Source organism: Stegodyphus dumicola, chromosome 8 (genome assembly GCF_044657685.1).
Source record: "Stegodyphus dumicola isolate Sdum_Otavi_A_Nest chromosome 8, ASM4465768v1".
NCBI lineage: Eukaryota > Metazoa > Arthropoda > Arachnida > Araneae > Eresidae > Stegodyphus > Stegodyphus dumicola.
In genome coordinates this window covers 339982-357870 of record NC_140775.1, presented here as the reverse complement: position 1 = coordinate 357870, position 17889 = coordinate 339982, and the positions used below count along the sequence as shown (strand labels likewise).

Sequence of the window (17889 nt, the reverse complement as noted above, 5' to 3'; positions counted from 1 at the left end):
TCTTGAGCCAGTGATGTGAAAACAACTACCGAGGAACTGGCTGAATGGGCAGACATGTGATTTCTACCAGGCCAGGTCAAACACTTTGGTCGTGCGTTCAGATAAATGCCTAAATGGGTTTGGTGGTTATGTGGGAAAATGATACGCAAATATGCCTCTTAATACCCTTTTGTATTTTCTGTCTATTATTAATAAATATTTTTTATTTCCCTTATAACCTGTTTTCTGGACCACCCTGGTATAAACACCTAAGTGAATTTAAAATAAGCAACTATTACGCCTCTTTCCTAATATCCTCACTTATCACAGTTAATCGTCAAGCAGTTGAGCCCTATGTGAACGAGCGCTGCTGTCCATTAACGGAACAAGACCAAGTGGCTCCTGAAAAGTCGAACATAGGGCTCTGAGATATAGCATAGGGCGGGTCAGGGAGCTTTGTTGAACACCTACAGGAGTGTACGGCCGTCCAACATAATGCCTGTCCAAAAATTACACCTCCACCACCGTAATGATCACTTTCCATGATGAGGTAAGGACGATCGCGTTTCAGGCTCTCCTCAAATATAAGAATGCCGATAACCAGTGTCCAGGCTGAATATCCAACTGAACTGTAAAAAGCACGGTGCTGCACTGGAATCTGGTCCTAATTGCATGCATTCTGCATTATGCTAAACTCGCTTATAAAATCTTTAAGAAAGTGCATGTTACAATATTATGCGGATATCAAAAAGGGGTATTTTATTTAAAACATTTTGATATTTGGAACATAAAATAAAAGTGCCAAATACACTATCAAAGGCATCAGAAGAAGTATATAAATTTCACGCTTATACAAATTATAAGGAATTGAGCTTTAATATTTTTGCGATATTTTGATATTTTAAAGGTACTTTAATGTAATTATCAGTCATTACACATAGCATAAACATTTTGCTAAAATCTACATTTTTGTAGGCCATTAGCTTAAAGTTTCATAAAATGAATTCATAATCAAAATCGTTGTTGTTAAGTTATCGGAAGATAAACAAGATGTGATTTGGGTAGAAATGCCACTATACAAATTGCAATCACCCGTCCAGCAATGTATGTTTCTTTTGTGCAGAAGTGATCCTGATTTTCGATTTGTACAGAATATGTGGAAGTACTACCCAACCGCTGTCAAGATAACATGCTCTGGATGTAAACAAAGTACCAAACACACTCTGCAACCAGCTCTTGTCAAGTGCATCAGCCGTAGCTGGAGAAAAGCATCTACTTTATTCCTACTTCCATCAGAAAACTCGCTATTTAAGTTCCGTTCACTCCAGTCCATAAGAGAACGCGTTTAGCATACTGCAGAAAACATGCGTTTAGGACCAGATTCCAGTGGAGCACCGTGCTTTTTACAGTTCAATTCGAGATTCAGCCTGGACACTTGTTATCGGCACTCTTATATTTGGGGAGAGCCTGGAACGCGATCATCCTTACCTCATCATGGAAAGAGATCATTACTGTGGTGGAGGTATAATTTTATGGGAAGGCATTATGTTGGACGGCCGCACACCGCTGCAGGTGTTCAAAAAGCTCCCTGACCCGCTGTGAAGTATAGAGAGGAGATCTCGGAGCTTTATGTTCGACTTTTCAGGAACGTCCTCGGTCTCTTTCCGTTAATGGACGGCAGCGTTCGCTCAGGTGCTCGACGATTACCTGTGATTAAGTGTGGAAATTCGCCACATAGGTTGGCAAGCCAGGTTTCCTGACCTTAACTCTATATAGAATGTTTGGGACGCTCTTAGGAAAGCAATTTCATCTTACCATTTCTTTCCAAGAACCATTTCGGAGTTGGAAATTGCCTTATTGCAGGAGGGGTATTGACTATCACAGGGACAGCTCACCTGCGTCCTATTCAGAACGCTATCACGCTGCGCGACTTGCCTCGCTGCGAGAAGGGATTATACTCCATATTAGACTCATTCCTATGTTCGATATCATAACGTGGATTTCGGACATTTCTATATTATAAGCTTTACTAATAATCATACTTACATAAAATGGCTTTTGAAAGGTACATCTCTTTCTTTGTTATACAGGATCTATCCAAAAAGTAATGAGACAGAAGGCAGGTATCAATGGGTGGCAGAGTCATTGACAAAGATGTATTAATGCAGGAGGAGGCTATTGTGTAGAACATAAAGTGTCTAAAATTATCTTCAAATAAATGAATTTTATGGAATCAGTCTCATTACTTTCTGCACAGACCCTGTAAATACTTACTTTCACTAAAATTTGTCTATTTGTTTTTTAGAAACGCCATAAAATATGCAAATTTTCTTAAATTTCCACACGAGTGCATTATAATTAGTTTTTCCCACTATCGACCTATATTTCCAAGACCCTGAAAGTCCCTGAGATTGAAAATTTTCTTGGAACGAAATGTTGTAACAATTTTAAAATTAATAATTAAAACGATGAATTCACTTGCAAGTACGTGTGTGTGCGCGCACATGCAATTCTACATGCGCACTTGAAAAAATATAATTTCGTGTTGAAAAATTACATAAAAAAGATAAGATATTTATTAAATATTTAAAAACCTAGTAGCTGGACAGATATCAAAATCAGTTCATAAAATAATTGTTCAGCCGAAGTCAAAAAATATTTCTGACAAAATTCCTTTCTTTTTTACTTAAACGTTTCACTATTTGTGTTGCTTGTTCTGTGTTTCGGAGACACACGGTAAGGATACCGTTTCCAAACTTCTTGCCATCCAAAATGTAGATAGCTAGAATAGCATGGGTGATAAAACGGTAAGTTACCAAGAATTCATAGTCATTCTGATGCTCCCGTTTCCTGGAGTTCATTGATACTACATTTGCTATTTCTGTAAAATATCTACGCAAATCAAAGCCATCTTCCTCAGACATAGGTGTATCTCGACCGACTAAAACTGTGCCAGACTCCTCGTCCTGGTAGAAGATTGCTTCCTCACTAGCAATTTTTTCAATAAGTGATTCTAATGAAAGGGCTTTGCAGAATGAGCTATATGAAAAGAAGAAAAAGATAAATCACTTAACAATCTAATTACAAAGGCAATTACAATTTTCAGTACTGTGAAGAAAGGCGAAAATGAATACTTTCCCCCTCCTCTCTCTGTAATTCGATACATACATATATATGAAAAATAAAATACTAATTTTATAATAATCTCTCAACTCTCTTTTTTAATTTGGCCATTTCTCCTTTCTGTGACAAAAATCGTCACAGAAATTCCTAATGTTAATGACGCAGATACGTACACAACCCTTCATCCTACAGTTATTTCTAATTTGGACACCAAAATGCAAAACCAAACTTAGCTAATGGGAACAAACCTCACATGCTAATGAATATGTATGAATGAACATTTTTTCGGTTACTCACTTTGGCTACAATTTGGTTTCGAAAGGAAGTCTCAACTTTTTGAAAGATAAGGGTTTGATGCTTGTTCGGACGAAGATGTGAAGAGCCCCGTGACCTCTAAGATGGTCAGACGTAAAGACGATGGTCTAAAGGACTCATTCAGTTGAAACATTTAGTGATTGTTAGTCGTGATACGTCATCAGTTACGACTGATTTTGCTGTTTTGGTATTCAGTTGAAACTCAACGCTCACTCTGAGCTCGCGATCGATCGCGTAACGATCACTTCAAACCCATCATTCCGCGGTGTTTTGTATTAGCTGAGAAATGCTTAGCGCCAGAGCGGAATGTTGGCTAATGGCGCATGCGCCGCCGGAATTGGCACTGAAATGTATTCTCTGAGAAACTCGATTTGTGTGGTACATTGGAAGTTGCGATTTATATGTTACGCTGTAAGGTGGAACCTAGCGCCTGAGTGTCGCTATGGAAAATAAAGGTATTTAAACAGTGTAATGTGTGTGGAGTTATTTTATTATGATATACAGCTATCGACAGGAAATAGAATAAGTCAATTCAAGTTTTGTGGTCCGTCGAGCCGGAGCAGCTAATGAAGTTTTGACACTGTGATATTACTTTCGATTTTATGAAATGAAGAATTATATAGGATACTTCAAGATTGAAGTTCTGTAGAAACAAAAGGGTAAGTACCCTCCTCCTTATTGAAGCTCATTGTACCTTTTTGAAGCTCATTGTACCTTTTTGAAGCTCATTGTACCTTTTTGAAGCTCATTGTACCTTTTTGAAGCTCTTTATTTGTTTATTGACTTTTGCTAATTAAAATGTCACTAAAGGAGATATTAGCGAAAAAATGTACATTAAAAATACAGTTAACAAAGTTAAAACAAAAGGTTGCGGACGAAAATGTCCAAGGAACTGACTTGGAACTACTAAAGAATAAATTTAAAGTGTTTGAGACAGAAATAAATTCTAATTTCGATTCTTCGTTCGGGTTATGTACGGAAGAAAGTATTGATGCTTATGTAAAAGAGAAAGAAGAGATTGACGATATTCTCTTAGATGTAAAAGTCAAATTAAATCGTAAATTAGCTAAACTTTCCAAAGAAATTAAATCGGAGCTTTCGGTTTGCACGAATACTGAGAAATGTTGAATTACCCAAAATTAATTTGCCAACGTTTTCGGGTAACTTACATGAGTGGCTTTCATTTAAAGATATCTTTTTAGCCAGTGTTGATTCAAATCCTAATTTAACAGATGCAGTCAAATTACAGTACTTAAAATCTGCGCTAAGAGGAGATGCTTATCGTATTGTGCAGTCATTATTAGAAGTCATTATTAGAAGAAAGGTTCTCTAATCACCGTGAACAAGTGTATGCTCATCTGAGACGATTTATGAATATGCATTCTATGCAAAATGAATCTGCGTCAGCAATATTAAACTTAATTGACATTACAAATGAATGCGTGAGATCATTAGAAGTTTTAAATCAGAGTGTTAACGGTTTTTCTTCCAATGTGTTTGCATACATTTTAGGGCAAAAATTAGATCCTAACACCAAAATATGGTGGGAAAGAAAATTAGAGAAAGAGAATTTGCTTAATTTAACAGATCTTATAGAATTTTTTAAAGATCATGCAAGAACTCTCAACGATTCAAATAGTGTGACTAACACAAAAAAAGTTACACATAGAGTTACCGCTGTTGTTTCTAATGCAAATGAAAAACGTATGCAGTTATGTAATTTGAGCAATCACAAGCTTTTTAATTGTCCTAAATTTCAGAAATTAAGTGTAAAAGAAAGGGTAGAATTTGTGAAAAAACAGAATTTATGTTTTTGTTGTTTTAATTTGCGCGGTGTGAGAAATTGCCGTTCTAATTGCTTGTGCAAGAAGTGTAAGAAAAAAACATAGCTTTCTCTTGTGTTATCAAAACGAAAATAATTCCGTTGGCACCACAGCAGAAAGAGCAGACACTTCAGATCAGGAGTTGGGTGATGAAAACAGCAATGCGTTAAATGTACACGCACCTGCATTTCAAGCTAAAACTCAAAACGAAACTTTTACAGCCGCTACGGGTACTAACAGTGGGAAAAACGTGATTTTATCTACTGCCTTTGTATTCATTGAGACTAATGATGGAACTTTAATTAAGGTGAAAGCGTTATGTGATAGTGGAAGTGTTTCTTGTTTTTGTACCACTGAATTAGCAGATATACTTAATTTAAAAAGGGAAAAGACAAATATTTCGGTTTGCAGTATATCAGGTATTTCAACTACGATAAAAAGAAAAGCAGTCGCCCTTATCTGTAATCAGGAACAAACGTATAAAAGGAAACTAGAGGTTTTGGTAATTCCAAAAATAGCAGGTTTAACTCCCGCAAAGTTTATCGATGTTAGTGACCTTGCGATTCCTGAGAAGGTGAATTTAGCGGATCGGGAATTTTATAAACCGGAGAAAGTAAACCTGTTGCTCGGCGCGGAAGTTTTTTATGATATGTTACGAGCTGGTAAAATCTCTGTTCCTAACACAGGCTTGATATTACAAAATAGTGTGTTTGGATATATAGTTAGTGGAAATGTAAATGATTCACGGAGAAATAATTTATCGTATAGTGGGTTAATAAATGATAATTCAGAGAGTGAATTGAAAATGATTTTCGAACTAGAATCATTAGGAATTAAAGATGATCCTTATTGTCATGAGGAAAACAAAGCATTGGAAATATTTAATAAGACAGTTTGTTTTAAAGCTGGTCGCTACGAGGTTACTTTACCTTGGAAAAGGGACTGGAGAGAATTAGCTGATAATTACCGATTAGCGGTAAATAGATTAAAAACTCTTGCAAAGCGAATGAATTATGACAAAACACTGTTTTCTACATATAGTGAAATATTAGATGATTATCTCAAGTAAGGCAAGGCATCATTGAAAGAGTGTCAGATGGAAATATACCTATCGGTAAACCAGTATTTTACCTACCGCACCAACCGGTATTTAGAGAAACCAGTGCTTCAACGAAGACTAGAATAGTGTTTGATGGCAGCTCACATGAGTTCGGGCAGCTATCACTGAACGATTGTCTATGGACAGGGACAAATTTAAATCCTAATATGTTCCATCTGCTAATTAATTTCCGATTAAATAAAGTTGCAATTTCAGCGGATGTAGAAAAAGCATTTTTGCAAATTGCTTTGGCAGAAAAGGATCAAGACACAGTGCGATTCCTGTTTGTGGAAAATATACAATTAAATGAGTGAGTGAGTGAGTGACTATGGCGCAAAAACCAGAGGTGATTATGACGCGCCAAACAAAAGATGAGATGATTACAATTGATGACATTAAAATTCAATAAATAAAAACAAGCAGATAAATGTACCAAATCCAGAGGATGAAGTCATATAAACACTAGTTAAAAGCACATATTAAAATTCAAGACACAGTCTTCAAAACAAATTACATTAGTTAATAAAAGCAAATCTCTTTTAAACAATAAAATAAATTACAATTGACCTCTCTTCCGATTAAACGGTCGAGAGGTAAGTCGCAGCTATTAAAATATTTCTGGCGAAGACTATTAAAACATGGACACTCAATTAAAATATGACGAACAGATAAACAAACATTACAATTAAAACAAACGAGCAGTAAAGACCCTGAACACTGCTAGTTCGGTCTGAGGTTCGAATCCCGCGAACGGGCTGGCTGCATGGGCGTTTTCGTGGTTTTCCCCATGTGTAACGTGTATACGAGCCAGTTTCCCTTAGAAAGTCCTCCACGAAAGGCATCCCTCCCTTTAGGCAGATAGCCCTCGTGTGCTTTGCCATAATTAAATACACCAACACACACCACCAATTAAAACAAACAGGCTCATTTTCAGCTTTGAGAAGATGGTTATGTGTGACTCTGGTGTGACCAATTCTGAGTCGAGTCAAAAGAACGTCCTCTTTACGATTTCCAGCAAAATCCCAATGCTCAATTCTAGGCTTGACGTTTCTCAACTTGTTGTGATGCTGAACATCCCAAATTTGCTGCCATTTTTTCCGTATCTTCCCCTTGATGACACAGCAGATGTCTCTAAAAGGGATAAGGCGGGTAGACGGTTCAACAGCGTGTTTGGCTGCGATGTCTGCAAGTTCATTTCCCTTTATTCCAGCATGTCCAGGAACCCAGCAGTACAGGACTTCATATCCTCGAATCGTTAAATTTCTATGAATTTTGAGAACATCCACTACCACAGGATTCTGAGTGTTGGGAAAAGCTATACAATTAAATTATCTAAAACTAGCGACATGTAGATTCAAACGCATAAGTTTTGGGATTAAGTCAAGTCCGTTTTTGTTGGCTGCAACAATTAAAGAACACATTAGGAAATATCGAGATGAGTAGCCAGATGTATTGGAAATATTGAATTCTTGTGTTTATGTTGATGATTTTATTACTGGACAGGACAGTATAGATGAGGCTCTAAGCTTATCGCGTAAAGCTAAACAAATTATGATTGCAGCAAATATGAACTTGCGTAAATGGGTATCCAATGATCCTGAGCTGATGAGAAAATGGGAAAAAGAAGATTTCAAGATCCATCCACATAAAATTAATGACTCAAACGAGACACTTAAGATCTTGGGAATATCTTGGGATACTAATGAAGACACTCTGAGTATAGACACAGACAGTTTGATGGAATTCCTTAAGAATAAGCGTGATACGAAACGGTTCATCTTGAAAACTGCCGGGAAGATTTTTGATCCCTTTGGGTTAATAACTCCATTTACTGTTAGACTTAAATTCTTGCTACAAGAATTTTGGGTTCGAAAATTGACATGGGATGATGAACTACCTACAGATATCTGTCAAGAGTGGGCAAAGTGGTGCTGTGAGTGTCATCATCTAAGTAAAATTGCAGTTCCAAGATTCATTTTGAATCCCGAAGCCGATTCCATAGAGATCCATTGCTTTTCAGGTGCTAGTCAGAGGGCGTACGGTACTGTTGTCTACGTAAAACTGCGTAAGCAAGAAAAAATTTCTGTGAGTTTCGTCGCATCAAAATGTCGTGTGTCCCCTGAGAAAAGAATTACGTTACCTCGTCTTGAATTACTTGGTGCATTACTAGCAGCTCGTTTAGGTTCTGGAGTGAAAAAATTGCTCGATCAAAAGAAATCCTCGAGAATATTTTATTGGACTGATGCCAAAATAGTGTTATGCTGGATTAAAGGTACCAGTACCAAATGGAAATCTTTCATCGCCAACAGAGTTAACGAGATTAGGAAGTTAACACAGCCGACAGAGTGGTTATATTGTTCAACAAAAGAGAACCCAGCAGATGTTATGACGCGTGGTGTTCAAATTGACTTTCTTGTGAACTGTTCCAAATGGTGGTCATGCTGTGACTTTCTAACACGCTCAGAGATTCCTCGTCACGACTTATCATTGAGGTAGTTGAAGAAGTGTGTCCAAATGAACTTAAAAAGGACAATGAACTGCATAACGATTCTAACTTAGTTTTAATTGCACGTAATGAAGCAAACCTCTTTAATGATATTCTTAATTTGTCTTCTAATTATACTAAACTTATTCGCATTGTAAGTTTCATTTTTAGGTTTATCCATAATCTTAAGAACCCTCAGGTAAGGACCGTACGAAGTACTTACTTTAGAAGTGATAAAGGATGCTGAGGTGCATATTTTATTAGAGGCCCAAAAAAGTGAGTTTAAAGAAGAAATAAATCAATTAAAAAGAGGTAAGTGTGTAAACCTCAAAGCTACTAGTGTAGAACTAAAAAAATTGCAAAAATTGGTTGAGTGTGCAGATGATAATTTAGCGAGTTTTTATACCACTGAAGGTGTAGAGTGGAAATTTATTCCTCCAGAGTCGCCAAATTTCGGCGGAATTTGGGAGGCCGGGGTTAAATCATTTAAGAGTCATTTGAAGAGAGTTATTGGTAATCAGTGTTTAACTTTAGAAGAATTTTTAACTGTTTTAACTGAAATTGAAGGAGTATTGAACTCAAGACCTCTTACTTCAATAGTAACAATAATTTTGAATTTGAAATTGAATTGAATTGATTGATTTGAATTGAAAACAATTACAATAATTTTGAAACTTTGACCCCAGGTCACTTTTTGCTTGGTAGACCTATCACAACTCTAGATGAGCCAGATTTATCCAACATAAATGAAAACAGACTTTCTAAATGGCAAAGAATCACTAAGTATACACAAAAAATTTGGAAATTATGGAAACGTGATTGTCTTAATAATTTACAAGAACGTCACAAGTGGAAATTTTTAAAGGATGACGTTCAGTTGGGAACTCTTGTATTAATAAAAGATGAACATTTGCGTTCAACCAAATGGTTAGTGGGGAGAATAGCTGAGGTTTTTCATGGTAGGGATAACAAAATAAGAGTAATAACTGTAAGATTGCCTAATCAGCATTTGCTGAAACGAAATGTTCGAGATATATGTATACTTCCTGTAGAATGATGGTTTATTTCTATTATAAACTGGCATTTGTTGTAATAATTTGAATATATATTTTTCAATGTTGTGATTTGTTATTGTGAAGTAATTTATTGTAGTGCCTTTATATTTACATTTATTGAAATAATAGTTTTGAAATTGTTAATTTCAACGCCGGGAGTGTTTTGTATTAGCTGAGAAATGCTTGGCGCCAGAGCGGAATGTTGGCTAATGGCGCATGCGCCGCCGGAAATGGCACTGAAATGTATTCTCTGAGAAACCTGATTTGTGTGTTACATTGGAAGTTGCGATTTATATGTTACGCTGTAAGGTGGAACCTAGCGCCTGAGTGTCGTTATGGAAAATAAAGGTATTTAAACTGTGTAATGTGTGTGGAGTTATTTTATTATGATATACAGCTATCGACAGGAAATAGAATAAGTCAATTCACGCGGCGGAAACGATCGATTCAATATGGCGGCTGTGTTGTTTGTGCTTTCACGAATACAGAGTTCAAGTGTGCTAAGGAAAATCCTTCAGATCTACTGGATGGGCAGCAATTTATATCATAGGGTGTATAAGAATCCTAGCAAGGGGAGTCGACTGATCATCTGTGTTGTATCCGAATTAAGGGCACCTGTTGCTAGTGGACATTGATTTAGCATTGTGTTGTTTACATTTGTATTGATGAATTGCGATCTAATTCAGAGAAATATGGGTGGATGCACTGCATCAAATTATTCATATCGTTTCAGAAATAACTTTAGTATGTTCTGTTTTCCCAGAAATGAAGAAATACGAAGCAAATGGGTAATTTATCCCTCCTCCCAACTGGAATGGATTCCGAGCATAGGAGCGTGAGCTCTTGAATTAAGTTCAGCTTCGTATGATTTCATAGTTGTTAAAAAAATAAGTGTCCATGTTTCAGCAAAATGTGTATTTTCATTTAAGTAGTGCTAATTAATGACAAATTAATTTATATCCACAAAATGAATTGCAGAATGTGTCTGTATAGTCAATACACAGATACTGACGTCGCTAAGTCGACGACGATGTGATTCTTTTTATTGTTATTATCGCGAGCGGATAAAGTTTAAAGAATTATATTTTACATTTGATTTCAATTTTGTATGTGATTATAACTATGAAGTGCGCTTTTTATTTAAATTTTAATGCGGGATACATGGTTTAAAATCGTATGTTATTTTTTTACTCTGTTATATCTGTCAGTTGAGCCCAATGTAAAAAAAAAAAAAAAAAAAAAAAAGGTAAACGTCGGATAATATGATTAAAATTATGCATTATATAATGTTTCCTTTAAAGTAACATAAATATATCGTATTTATATTCATTTTGAAGAAGGTAAGCTCAATATAAGTATTTAACGAATAATTTTTACCGTATTTTATACATCATGTAGACTATATTTCCGGCTCTTTCATTTAACTGCAATACTTGTCAATTTATTTCCAATGTATGAACATGAAATATGTTTTAAAATGCTTTACAAGCTTAGTCACTCATTTTTAATTTAATTCAGTTTTCATATTGGAATTAAAATTTTTTAGACAATTGCTTTCTTAATGTGTAATTAAAATAATTTATTAATATCTGTTACTGTAATTTAAGACTTTTGATTTTAATGTTCTCAGAAATTTGTTAAATCAAGTTTATTTTTGTGTGACCTTGCATCAAAGGCGCCAATAATAAATCGGTTTGGCATGCACTGCTAAAATTTTCAGTAAAAAACTTATTACTGATGTAAAAAAAAATGAAAAAATGATATTGACTTGGTAATCAGTGTCTTATGATAATGCAATCACTCAAAGGGCTTCTTATTGTTTCTTAACTAGTTTTCGTAACTTCTTGTCATCATTATGTTTTACTCTTCAATGTTAGAAAATAAATATAAAAGGTATGTTTCTAATGAAATCCTTTCTTTCATAGCAGTGTTATGTACCATGATGTGATGTGTGTTGGCATTTATTATATAGTTATGAACATTATTTATTATTTTGTGCATTTATTATATATATTTAATTCATATCATTATGTATTACATAATTTTCCTTTTAGAATATGTTACATTGTATTTTTTGAGTTGTTAATAGAGCTATAGTGTACATTTTTATTTTCTTTTGCTTTAAAACGACTTTAATCACTTTTTTTTCAGTACGCATGTAAAACATACTTGACCTATATTTTTCCCATGTATGTGATTTATGTGAATGGAATATGTCTTTCAGGTTAGCTATTTTCATAAAGGAATTAAAATAAAATGATACCCTTTGAATACTTTTCATAGATAAAATTTTGAAACAATAGCGCTGAAAAGCCAAAGAGGGCATACCAAACCTGAATTGCAACCCTAAAGAACGGTTACGACATGGCTGACGAGTCGGACGAGTCAGCCTGCATATCTAGGAGCTCTATCATTGGTTATTTCGAAAACAACGCAATTTCCGACCACGTGATAAAGAGCATAGCGCCAGGTAACCAGACCTTACTACGTCACAAAAACTGATTTAGTGGTTTTGGGCATAAAGCTCGAAGTTTTCAACCTTATGGTCGCACGCATTGAGCTGGAAAACAGAGCAAGAAATCTGTAGACACATCCACGCATGGGCAAATTTAGCTCCTCTAATTGGCTACGTCTTAGACCCTGTCTCGCAGGTCAAAATAGAATTGCCGCATTTTATGACTATGCCTCTGTAGGAGCCTAAGAGGGAAGGAAAATATTTTTCTCGCAGTTAGTTTTGCAAGGTTTAAAACGGCGTAGTGCAACTGGTATATTTTCTACCCTTTGTCATGCAGATGGATAGCACAGTTTAAAAAAAAAAATAATTGTCATCATGATTATAAGCAGTTCTTTGCCATCATCATACTGTTGGAAGATTACAGTCAGGAGTGTCAATAATCCTTATGGGTGGTTACTTCGTTAATTTTCACAGAACGTGAGATCTCACAATATTTGTTCATCATTCGAAACGAGAAATTAGTCGAGAATAAATCTGACAAGATAATTAGGTTCCATGTCAATAGTTATACATATATAAAAAACTAAGTGAAAAGAAACTTTTTTTTTCAAATTTTAAACTCGTTTTATAGTCATTCCTATTTCGGTTGACCACCAAAACTTCATGTATTTTGTGTTTTTTTAGAGCTCAATCGGTTGCTGTTGTGCATTTTCAGTGATTAAATTCAAAAAACCGTGAAGACCGTTTACAAATTTACCACATTATCTTCGGGAAGAGTGGGGGGGGGGCAACTATGGCTGTTTTGAAACTCACGACATGTCTTAGGAAATTACAATTCGAATAATCGAAGGAATTAATGAAAATGAGTTGCTGACATTTTGATAAAAATAAAATAAACGGAAATTTACGTCATAAAAATGAACTTCTGATGGCAGTTGTTTTAGCATTAAAAGGCAACTTTTACAAGAAAGTATGACTAAGTCTTGTTCTTACCCTATATTTGTCGGAAGATACCAAGCGGCTGTGGAAGCCATTTCTGGTGCCTGATACGTAATAATCAAACCATTTCTTTTTCTAAATATAATTTTTTCTTCGGGCAGAGCACAATCATGTGTCTTCGGTATCCAGTGGCTCAAAACAGAGTGTACCTGGCCATACTTGGAGATACTTCCAAAGAGAGTATCATAAGATACCGTGAGGTGGGGGTATCTTGCAACAACGGTGCTCTTATATAAAAACTGAATCGAGTCCAGAATTTCTTCTATACGTAAAGCAACAGACTTCCAATGGGTCAGCACCTGTGAATATAAATTGCTATTATATTTAAGCACTACATTAAAATATCATATTGCATTTCTGTATACATATGGCACACAGAATCGATGACTGTACCGAAAACAGGTTTTTGATTATGACGCTTTACTGAGAGATACATATGCCTTTCTTAAATCGTATCTAATCAATTTTACTTGCAGGCGCTATGATCCTACTGCTGCTCCCATTGTGAGTTTTCCATCCTACCTTCAGTAACTGTATCTGCATCTCTCGTATCTGTACAAATCTTGGACCTTCGTATCTGTGCAAATACTTATAATGCATTGTATTGATTTAATATAGTATTACTAATAACTTTCTTGGAAATATTGGAAGTCCAGTTTATTAATTTGTTAGTATTAAAATTGAAGTCGCGTGTTTTGTCAAACAGTAGAATCTTTTTGTAGTTAATTATTTGAAGATCTAGATAGTCGACTATATTTTGTGAAGTATTAATTTTATTAAAAGTAAGGCACTCTGGATAAATTTGTGAATTTTCAATCTTGTTAAAATTATTAAAGATCATAAAGTCATCTATATATCTGTAAGTATGGGCGTGTTAATTAAATCTTGTTGCTGTAAATTTTTTGGAAGGTAAATTCCTTAATGAATGAAAGGCTATTACAAACGCTTGCACTCGTGTGACCTCCCATTGGTACACCCAATTTGCTTAAATAGTTGAATTTGAAATTTAATGTAGTTATTAAATATAGTGCATTTAAGGAAGATTTTCGATCTATTAATAACTCAAGTCAATAACTGTTATGATAGCAGGGAAGATTTTAGGCAGATCAAGTAGGCTAGTATAGATTTCTTATAGAAGCGAGGTATCAGGTATATAAGTTTCCAAAGTCATAGCAGTTAGTATTTTGTATGCGAGATACATACATACGTATGTACAGACGGGAAAAAAAAAAAAAAAAAAAAAAAAAAAAAAAACCTTATCTGAATTCATTTTACGTATAATCCTTTTTGGAAAGAAGAGGCCTTCGTTGTGGCGTACTTACAGATATCACGCAAAAACATCGTTCAAATGGTTTCCAGAGCGGTCAAAACCGATATTTTTGTTTAAATTATGATACCCGAAATTTCCCCTTATTTTGTAGAAGGAAGTAGAAATGCGCACTCTGCATAGAAAACAGTAACCCGTTGTGTCATGATATATTTGTGCCTGTAGTATATGTTATCTCTTTATAAACTGTTCATAGTTTGACCCTCATCTTAAATTCTAAAAATAAATTTATTTACATATTAATTCGGCACCATCGAAGCTATCAGCTTCCAACAAATGATAAATAATCTGTTTTAAGCCTGCGAAGAAGAAACAACAGCAACCCAGTCGGTCATAGTGGTTAGCGTCGCGGACTGCCGTGACCAAGGGCCTGGGCTCGAATCTCAGAGAAGGCATGGGTGTTTGTAAATGTATAGTGTCGGTGCGGCATGGCGGCAGTCTAAATATGCGGCGAGCCGAAAGTTCTTTCGTGTGGTTTCCTGGAAAAGGAGAGAAGTGGAAGGCCCTCGGACCCATCTCTTTGGGGTGCTGTCCATCAAAATTAGGGGCGGAACTGAGTTAAATCGCAATGTCACCTTAAAGGCCCGTTTCCACTACTTCGTACGAACTCGTTGCGTCAATCGAAGACACGCCTATGGCATCCATACAAGCGTTTCCACTGCCGCGTATCCGAAGATAATTTTCATTTTCCGCCGCTAGGTGTCACTGTAATATTTTAGCGCCAAACAACCAGTTCCCCGGTTACGACGCTGAACATCTGAATTTTTCCCGCTTCAGCGAGTATTGTTTGTCTTGGATTTGATATGGATCCTGACGTAAAACGCAGAAAAGTTTTCCATGTTATTAAAAATTTTTATTTCTGCTTATGAACTGCGAAAGTAAAGTACGCCAGCAATTTTTAGATAAGTAAGGTTATAAGCATATTTTGAAGATCATTAATTGCATAGAAGCTGAAGTAAATTTTAAAAATTTCTTTGCGTTTCTAGAAGCCTTAAATATTAATGAAATAATATATATATATAGTATTAAAACTAAAATGTGCTGTTAGTGAAAAAATAAACAAATAAATAAAATAAAAAAGTCAAACGAATTAAAAAATAGTTGGTACTTTAAAAATACAGAGCAACTGTAAAGAAAGGTTCACAATATTTACACAAAATTTGCTATGCTTGTATACCGCTGACCGATGACTTCAGGGTCATACCTGGATAACTTATTAAAAAACTTGTTTGTTTTAAAATGCACTATGGGCAGTTATTTTTTATGCATAATCCATAAAATATTATTTTTAATTAAAAAATTTTTAATTCATATCTCTTTTTATAGAAGAAGTTATAAAAATAAGCTGTTTCTCTTTATATATACACACATTAGGTAAAGAAAATGGAAATATTTAATTAATTAATTCCTGGAGAGGGTTGCATTTAAAAGCAATTATTATAGTAATTTTTTGTTAAAAAATGTTTAGGGCATTAATACTGTCTCATGTTAATTGGTAATGAAAGTTTAGAGCCGTAAACATCCCAAAGTCTAAGCACATGTATGTACATTCACATAAAAGTAAAACAAATATATATATATATATGTACAGGAGTTTAAAAGAATAAATAGTAAAGTTAAATTAAATTTAAGTAATTCTCTTGCGCCATTGCTGCAAGGAATGCAAGGAATTTAACAAACATTCTCTATTCGTAAAAAGCAAATTTAAAGTTAATTAAATTTAATTGAAACAAATAAATGATTAATTATTGCTGCGAACTAATCTACAATATCATTTAAATTTAGAGAACATATGTAAATCAAGTGCAAGTATCAAAATGGAATTATATATATTTATTCGTGGATTTTGATACTTGCACTTGCTTTGACTTTGATATTGTAGATTAGTTCTCAGAATTTAAATGATATTGTAGATTAGTTCCTTTCTTACCTCCATGGCTAATGCATTGGGGATAGGCGGAGGGGAAGGAGGTCGAGCGACCTAAAGAACTGGTATTGAAGAGGAACCTAAAAGCGCAAGGAGAAGGAGAAACTGGGGGGCGGGGATCGGAGTCAGCTGATTGTGAAGAGCGATAAGTAAGTCCTAGTACAGCACTCCAATATTTGGTGGTAACAATTTGAAAAGTGAACAGACATTTATAGTGAATCAGCGCAAAATGCCAAAACAAAATTAATACTGCTTCTGGGCAAATTGCCCCCTTGGACTAATAAAAAATTGATCAATGATATAGTGGAAAATTTTCATAAAGAGGAAAATTCAGAGATTTGTTGCTAGTTATAATAAAGCTGGATTGTCCGAACAATTTTCTATATGTTTTAGAAATTATTTTGTTAAATGATATTGTTGAATTTTTTTAAAAATCAAGTAGATAAAAAAGAATTTGATAATCAGTAAAGTATGAGTTTGTGATGAAAAGGAAAATAGCAGAGCATCCTTATATTTACCTCTTGCAAAGTGTCTCGAACATAATTAATGGAATCGCAGATCCCACGCAGAATAAACTTCGTCAGCATCGCAGACATTACAAACGGCGTTCGAACCAAAGTAATCGTTCGTAGAGCTTTTGCAGAGAAGAACATCACTATGGTAATAAGCTGAAAAATTAACACAAGAATGAGCTGTTTGTAGCGGGAAGTAAATCTTCAGATCTTACGTTGCATACAGATTTAGAAACATTTTTCATTAATAAAACAAACTTTCAAGTATTCATACAAATAATGAGCTATATATGATGTATATATACATGAATAAAATGCACTTTAATTTATATCATTTGATACATCTCTGAAAAGTAAAATGAAGATTTAAATTTTTAAGAACTGGGTTTATAGATTAACAGATTAATTAAGTTGAGAATAAATTATAAAGATTATATGCTTTTCGGAATGATAATTCTCAAAGAATAGGCTATGCGCTAGAGCATGAAAAATAGCTTAAAGATCTTATATTTCACACAGTGGCGATATTTTTTCTATTCTTTGTTCCTTAATTTACAAGGCTTTTGTCTAAAGATTTATTTGCCAGGACATATTAACTAAAAATAGTGCACATTTTCAAAGTGTTAGGAATACATACAAATGTTGAGTTCAATAGTAGTGTTTTGAGCTCTGAGATTAGCTTGAGAGCCATCGAACCAAGTCGGGAGCTGTACTTTTGTCGTTTGTCATGAAGCTATCTTCCCTGGAGTAGCCTGAATGCTGTAATGCCGATTGTTTCAGTGTGTTTATT

The 17889-nt window shown here is 34.8% G+C and overlaps 1 protein-coding gene across 1 annotated transcript; it reads right to left on the bottom strand.

Moving 5' to 3' along the window:
* Nucleotides 1-2538: 2538 nt before the first annotated feature.
* LOC118206057 (uncharacterized) lies at nucleotides 2539-17472 on the bottom strand. The gene is made up of 3 exons (XM_035378334.2): nucleotides 17106-17472; nucleotides 13328-13632; nucleotides 2539-3018 (listed from the first exon to the last, which is right to left on the bottom strand). Exons 1-3 carry the CDS (start codon nucleotides 17238-17240, stop codon nucleotides 2628-2630), a joined length of 831 nt encoding a protein of 276 aa, XP_035234225.1. The 5' UTR covers nucleotides 17241-17472; the 3' UTR covers nucleotides 2539-2627.
* Between the last annotated feature and the right edge of the window lie 417 nt (nucleotides 17473-17889).